The sequence below is a fragment of the Phragmites australis genome, chromosome 16, assembly GCF_958298935.1.
Source record: "Phragmites australis chromosome 16, lpPhrAust1.1, whole genome shotgun sequence".
NCBI lineage: Eukaryota > Viridiplantae > Streptophyta > Magnoliopsida > Poales > Poaceae > Phragmites > Phragmites australis.
In genome coordinates, this window is record NC_084936.1 from 12597160 (window position 1) to 12605308 (window position 8149).

The 8149-nt window shown below is 40.1% G+C and overlaps 1 protein-coding gene across 1 annotated transcript; it reads right to left on the minus strand.

The window, feature by feature from the left end:
* Nucleotides 1-4387: 4387 nt before the first annotated feature.
* Nucleotides 4388-7784, minus strand: LOC133896259 (uncharacterized). The gene is made up of 4 exons (XM_062336832.1): nt 7613-7784; nt 7255-7361; nt 6027-6343; nt 4388-5303 (listed from the first exon to the last, which is right to left on the minus strand). The coding sequence occupies exons 1-4, from the start codon at nt 7688-7690 to the stop codon at nt 4516-4518; spliced, it is 1290 nt and encodes a 429-aa protein (XP_062192816.1). The 5' UTR covers nt 7691-7784; the 3' UTR covers nt 4388-4515.
* Between the last annotated feature and the right edge of the window lie 365 nt (nt 7785-8149).

The window sequence follows — 8149 nt, forward strand, 5'->3', positions numbered from 1 at the left end:
ACATTTCAGGAGATGTCCGATTTGACAAGACTATTTTTCCCTTTTCCAAAATGTCCCCAAATTCAAGTTTCATTAGATCTGAATCTCAACTTCTTATTCCTTTCACTATAGATAATCTAAACCACCCACCATCAGGGAGTTGTGAATCTAGAGATTACAATTTGGCTAATGATCATGTTTTGTCGTCTAATTCTTAGTCTGATTTTCTTATGCAGACTACACTTCATCAGCATGTTGTTGTCGACAATAGCACTGAAGCTGTTGTTTCTACGGCTCACTCCCCCTTTGATGGAGATAAGGGTGTAGTACCTGATGATGAGCAATCTCAGACACCCTCAAGATCTACTGCAGCGCATGACTCTTTGCCAGATACTTCCTCTCCAACATCAGCGCCTGATCCAATTGAAATACCATCAGACTTCTCAGTTCCTGTTGTTGTACCTGAAGCCCCTCATCAGATGAGAACAAGACTCAAGAACAATATCTCCAAGCCAAAGCAGTTCAATGATGGCACAGTAAGATATGTAGGGAGTCTAGTGATGGAACCAAGTGATCATCTAAAAGCTCGTCAGCATGACAATTGGAAATTGGCCATGGATGAGGAATATCGAGCATTGATAAACAATGAAACCCGGGAACTGGTTCAACCAAGAAGAGGGATGAATCTAATATAGTACAAGTGGGTGTTCAAACTCAAGAGAAGGGCAAATGGTTCAGTAGAAAGGTACAAGGCTCGGTTGGTAGCAAAGGGCTTCATGGAATTGGCTATGCTGACACATCAGTCCAATGATAAAACCAACTAGTATGAGACTTATTCTCTCTTTGGTTGTATCACAAGGTTCGATTCTACAACAGTTGGATGTTCAAAATTCCTTTCTTCATAGGATCTTAGAAGAAGAAGTGTACATGAAACAACCTCCTGGCTATGAACATCCTCAACACAGAGATAAAGTATGCCGGCTGAAGAAAGCTCTATATAGGCTCAAACAAACACCAAGGGCTTGATGCTCACGTCTGAGTTCAAAGTTGCAAGAATTGGGATTCACACCATCTCGTGCAAATTCTTCTCTTTTTATTCTTCACAATGGTGCTACCAAGGTATATGTATTGATCTATGTTGATGACATTATCATCATTGGTTCTTTAGATAGCATTATCAAAGGTCTGCTTGCACAACTTCAACAAGAATTTGCAATTAAAGATCTTGGAGTCTTGCATTATTTTTTGGGTATCAAGGTACATAATACAGATACAGGCATACTATTGACTCAATCCAAATATACTGCTAATGGAGAAAGCTAACATGACTACACCTTCTATGACTACTTCTGAAAAATTAATCAAGACTGATGGAGACCCACTGTCTGCTGAAGATACCTTCAGGTACAAGAGTGTTGTAGGTGCATTACAATACCTCACACTTCCTAGACCAAACATTGCGTTTTGTGTAAATCGTGTATGTCAATTTCTTGCTGCACCAACAACCACTCGATGGGGAGTAGTCAAATGCATCATTTGGTATCTGAAGTTCACACCGATAATGGGACTCTCCATCAACAGGTCAAGCTCAACTCTTCTGAGTGCATTTTTAGATGCTGACTGAGCTAGTTGTCCAGATGACAGACGCTCAACAAGTGGCTTTGCAGTTTACTTTGGTGATAATCTGATTTCGTGGAGCTCTCACAAATAAGCTACCGTTTCAAGGTCAAGTACTTTAGTGATAATCTGATTTCATGGAGCTCTAGCAAATTCCACTAACGAAGTTGTTTGGGTTCAATCTTTACTTGGTGAATTTGGAGTATATCAGTCTCGAGCGCCATGCCTTTGGTGTGACAATCTTTGGGCCACATATCTCTTTGCTAATCCAGTCTTTCACGCATGCACGAAGCATATTGAGGTAGATTTTCACTTTGTGCGTGAATGCATAGCACAGAAGGCCCTGGACATAAGATTTATACCCAGTCAAGATCAAGTAGTAGATATCTTCACTAAACCTTTAGAGGCACGCCAGTTAGTGCCATTCGGAACAATCTCAACCTGAAGATGCTCGGCTGTGATTGAGGGAGGATGTTAAAGGATGATTTGATCAGCATAGGTGATTAGCTGTTAGATTGATAGCTGTTAGACCATCATGCATATTCTGTACACGTTTTTAGCTCCTTCTTGATTGTAGCTTCATCACTATAATCATGCGCAACTATCTGCTGGAGACTCTGAGTTCGCTGCGCCACTCTTAATGTTTCTCAAGATGGTACTGTAGCATGTTTGGGACCTCTATATTGAACAAGCGCTGCCACTGATTCTGTGTGCGGTAATCTCCCAATTAGTGTTCGATTACAGGCAGAGGCAATACATGGCCCGCCCATTCGAGCCACTCCGGCCGGAGCTAGATGGCAACAACACTGTTCTGACAGAATTTCGATGAAGAAAAGGTAGAGCTTGGCCCTATGAAGACATTGGTAGAGTCAACTATAGTTGGGGCTTAATGAAGAAGACAACTTGTGATGGCAGCGCTCAAACAAAGTGATAGAGATTGGTTTCAATTTGGATGGATAGCTACGGTAAAGATTAAGGGAAACGATTGATAAGAAGGCTAAGCATGTCGCGAGGCAATTAGTTTAGGTAAAAACTCAACGAAGATTGAGATCAGGGTGGCATCACGAAGAGGCCATCCTATCTGGTAGTGCAAGCAGGCGCCCCCGCAAGGCAGCTTGAGGAAGATAACAGAGCCCCGTTGGACCTCGATCTAACAGTGAAAAAGAAAGTACTCTATAGAATTCCATCCATTTAATCAAATACCAACATAGATCATCTCATCCCTTCAACCAAACACCCAACTAGGATCATCGCATTCTATCCCATTCCATACAAGTTGGTACTATACCATACCATTCACCTCATGCCCCCCAACGAAACGCACCCTTAGAGGCCAAACTTGACCACAACCAGGCCACCAAATTGTTGACCCGGTTTTGACATGCCAAATTTTGGCCTGGTTTTCATTTGGCAATTTGGTGCACAAACCAAACAGGAAGAGTGAGCTCAAAAGGATTGAGTGAGTTCGGTACTAGTAGGAACATATTGCTCTTCTGCAACTTGACATCATAGTCGACAACAAAAGCTCAAGCTTGGGTCGGGCAAACTAGGTAATATTAGTGTAGTAATATGAGGTCAAGAAAATATATTTAGCTTAAATAATCTCGGAAGCATACGCTCGGTAATGCAAGTTTAGATCAAGTAAGCTTGGACCTTGCCAAACAACTTGAGTTCAGCTCGTTAGGCTCAGCAAGCTTCAATTTAGGCTCGATCTCAGGTAGGTTGTTCAGCTCAAGCTTTTCCAGCAGCCATAAGCACGGAAATTGCAACTATATATTGCTTCATTAGGTTTACTGTACATATTCTTTCCTCTCCAACAAGAGCGAGTCGAGGGTAAAGCTCTGTCATAGAATTGAAAACCCTGTCCAAATAGACAATAAGATTATGAGAACTAGTTCCTTGATAACTATGAAATGGTTAAGGCAATAAGATTATCATAAAACTTACACATACAAATTGACAAAGGTCCATTTACACATCCAAACTTAATTATGTTGATGGAGAGCTCCAATTTTCTCATGTTTTTTTTTTGCAAAGAAATAAAAAGTTCTATCCGGTCGACATCTCCAGGAGATGCATCTCAGCCAGTCTTTCCCCTGTGGCTAAACTTGGCGAAGCGGAGCCGACTTCCTTCTGGACTTGCCTCGTTCTTCTGAACTGTAAACGCTTAACTGAATTTGAGTTCCACATTTCTGAATGTCTGCCAGAGTTTCCGGCCATTGACGCACATTTTATGGAACTAGCAGCATGCTGGATGGTGAACAAGAAATACAACCGACAACAGAGATAGAGACCAGGAGGAGTATTACATCAAATCATAATCACATATGAACGGTGCATGATTACTCGATACACATATGCAAACGATTCATATCTAAACTTATAGAGCTATCTCTTAACAAGTTTCAGTTCTCGCTTCTAGGACAATCTCTAATGCCAAAATCAAATTAAAGGAACTTCCAGTGCTCCATTCATGTGCACCTTGCCACTCTAACATGAAACTATTGCCTAAGGTGAGTCATGGTTGCTTTCAGTATAGCTAGGAAGAAAATAATAAGAAATTATTCCTACAAAAGAAGACCATGACAGAAGAAAATTGTAGCATGAGATTGTCCAAAAAAACATAAAAGAAAATTGCAGCATGGAAAGTTCATCATGCATTCGCATTCAGTAACAAAGCACGACACACAATAGCACAATGACCATCGGCAAACTAGTTCGATGTCTTTAGCACATCACATGCAACACAAACCCACACACAGGTACCGTCCATCAGAGTCCCAGACCGCTTATTACCGGAGTTGACGAGCCAACACGACTGACCGCATCGGCGCCGACACGAGAACCTTATTCTGTCTAGGCTCTCATACACACTGCTCCCATGTAATGCAGGCAGCAACTACGAGCACACCATATATATCAGGGGCAGAAAGGGAGCAATTCTGACATATATGCCATGTCCATCTCGATATCCACCACTGGTTCCTGCTGCCACGGCATGCTCTGCATCCCCGTCGATGGCAGTAGGCCATTGCCCCTGCAGCTGTCACCGTTGAGCACCTGGGTTGCTGCTTCAGCTTCAAAGTCAATAGGAGGAGGAGGAGGAGGAGCACGGGTGGCATTACTGGCCTGGGAGCTCTGGGCTAGGTCTTGCTGGGATAGTTTGGAGAGGGAGTTGACCCTCGACATGATCACCGCTTCTTCGGCCGCACCTGCAGGCTCGGTGTCGCTGTCGCTGAGCAGATAATGGGATAGCTTCTCAAGCGCCATTGCGGCCATTGTCGCATTATCGTTGCTAGGTGGGTTCCTTGGATCAATCTGTTGGAAGGTCTGGGCAGTGTTGTTGAAGGCATAGTTGGATAAATCCAGCTCTATCGTCATCTGACTAGACGAACCATCGGAGTACATTGGCGTGACCCATGACCTGTCTGGCTGATTGGTCGACCTAATGTCCTTGACGAACTTCCTTACGTCCTCCGGCCGGATCAGGCTGCTTGAAGAGGTGCCAACGCTGGCAAGATTAAGGTTCTGTTGCTTGCTTGGATTGGCCATGTAGCTTGCGGTGTCATTCATGGTCCTTCTGTTGGAGATGGAGAGTTGTGTTCGGCGAGGTGTTTGGAAGGATGAGTTGTTACAGTTGAACATGTCCCCTTGCAGTTGGAGGCCACCTGAAGAAGTTCTTGTGATAACAGAGGCACGCTTAGGAGCTGAAAATGGGAAACAAAGAGTCATCAGGTTGCTTTGCAGTATGAGTTGATATCTTGCTGTATTTTTGTCATGGATTTCAATGATTGAAGAATTAGCAATTGTAGAAATTAACCACGGAAAGACAAATCTGTAAAATCAAACTATCAATTCTTCAGTACAGAAATGAAGTGCCGCTTAACTCTGGTGTTTGTGGATCAGATTGTAATTTGAATAACCACCCAATCCCAAACAAATAAATTGGGTTTGAAGCTGGCAAGGTCATTTATAGTTGCTTACATGATTTTCAATGGACTCACTATGTAGAGAACTGGAAAGCCACATAGATTTAAGATCAGTAGGGTTAGAAATATCCCTAAATATAAAACGATCGGATATCTACCAATTAAGATGCGCACTACTTGTTAATGTAAGAACTTGGGGCAAACAGAAAAGTGGTTATCACTTATCTGTGCATTTGCACCTCGATTTGTGAAAATGGCATATTATGTTATTTCTATTCAGTCCTTGCCTTCTCAATGATGCGTTGTTCAAGATTTATAATATTCACCTATTTGGGAAAACCTCAAGTAGATGGAATTTGGACTTAAAGATAGTATATGATATTTGAACTAATATTTGTGCTTTGAGAATGGTTTAGGAAATGGCACGGGGTGGTTTTGGTACACTATGCACACTGGCAGAGAAGTACTAAAAAGATCGAAGTTCTTTCTTCTCAAGTTTACCTGAGCTTGGGATGAGTATAGGCATGCCCTCCTGCTGGGATCCATTATGATTTCTTCCTACAACATTTGTTCCAATTGACATGGAAACCAGCTCACCAAATTTCTGTGGCCAAAACTCGTGTGAATAATAATGGTGATATAAATCTTGGGTGCTGGAGCTCCCTTGAACTTCATACTCTGAATGCCATTGTTCAAAACAAGGATTCTCCTGATCAATAGTGTTTTCCTGGCTCAATGAATATAGACGATGGCTACATGAGAGGAGTTTCACAATGTGCGCGTTCAATATTCCTGGTGCACACTGCAGAAGATGCCTTCTAAAAGAAAGAAAAAACTTCACTGATTAGATCAAGAAAATTGTACAGAAACATATGGCAATTAAAATAAAGTAACTTATGTATTTATATATCTATATTATGTAGATGTATATGAATACCATTTCCCTCTCTCTGTACATACAACTGGTCCTAATAAGTTTTTCTTGCTTCCTGTTAATAGCACATGTTACCTCATCGTCACTCCTATACAAAATGTTTGTTTTCGAAACTCAAAATATTCTAGGAGTTTATAAAAATTTTCACCATCCATCGTCATCATACAATGAGAACAGGGAAAATAGAAAAAATATTGCATGTTTGTACAATGGTATTCCCTAAAAAATCTTCAATAGTTTTAAAGGGGATTTTGTTGTAGGAGATTGTTAAAAATTTTCTTTGCTACAGGACGTACTACTACAGAGTGTTCTATAGTTAACAAATGAGTGTCCTAGAGAAAAGAATTTTTTTACAATGTTCTACAACAAATACCATGATAAAATAGTGTCCCACAAACAATTTTTTCCTTTTCTTTTTTTTCAATGAGTTGTAAATAGAAACATTGACATATTAGTTTTTGTACTATTCTATTGGTGCGTTCAGCAAATTTTCCTTTCAATTAGCATCTATTTGACAGTAATAATTACATCTTATTTTGAAGAATATTTGTAAAATATTTGAGGTCATTTTTTCCACTAAATCATGAAAGATGAGCTAATAGTCGTAACCCCGCGATACCATATATTTTTTTTACTGAAATTGAATATCCATTAATTGTTTACTATGTTTCACAAACACTTGAATTATACATAATTTGTCATACACTATGCATTCTCCATATATTGCAAAGAATATCTTTGTTTGGCTAATACAAACACTGTTGCAATTTATACATAGCTATATGTCTGTCTCACCTGTGCATGCTTGCTTGCCCACTAGTAAAATCTGTGCTTCCCAACCACGCAGTACTCCTCCGTGGTTGTTGGTTGGTTTCTCTGGAAAATCTTGGCCTCCGAGACAACTAATTGGAGCAAGTATACAATAAGGACTAAAGCAAAATGTAATGACACAAGAAGGGGCAAAATTAACCTCCTCCTTAATAAATATTGTTAGACATCCTTGCTAATTCTCAGTCATACTGTGTTTGGGGCGACACATGCATGCTTTATTTTTTCAATACAAAAATCGTTTTACCATCTTAAGAGAATAATTGCAAAAATACGATATTATTCACCAAACAAAAAATTCGTATAACATTATTCCTTCACATACCATAATCTCCAATGTCCCAGGTCCACCCTCTGGACAAGTTACCCTCAAGGCAAATATATCTGGCCAATCTATCTCCATCTTGCTCTTTAGACCTTTATTGAGTATCTCCCAAACCAGTTTGTTGTTTGTGTAATAAAATTTTGCTACAAGATCTCCATCATACCTCAATTGCCACTGCCAATACAAAAGAATTTGATGTAAAAAATAATGATAAACTACAAAAATAGTAAATACTTGATATGGCTCTCCAAGTTCATTTTACCAAATCAAGCATCAGGTTCCTTGTACTATTTTAGAAACTTTACAGGGACGTTTCTGGATAGTTTTTTTTGGAGGACTATCTGAACTATAATGACACAATGCATTGCATTATATTATATTATAAAAAAGAATAATCACTAAGAACATAAGTTTAAGTGGAGAAAAGTAACCTCCCAGGCTCCAATTCTTAGAATGGAAGCATGGAATTGAGAAGCCTTCGGTGTTAGTTTCGTAACAGATCTTGTATCTAAGACACCACGGTTAGCACCAGATGTT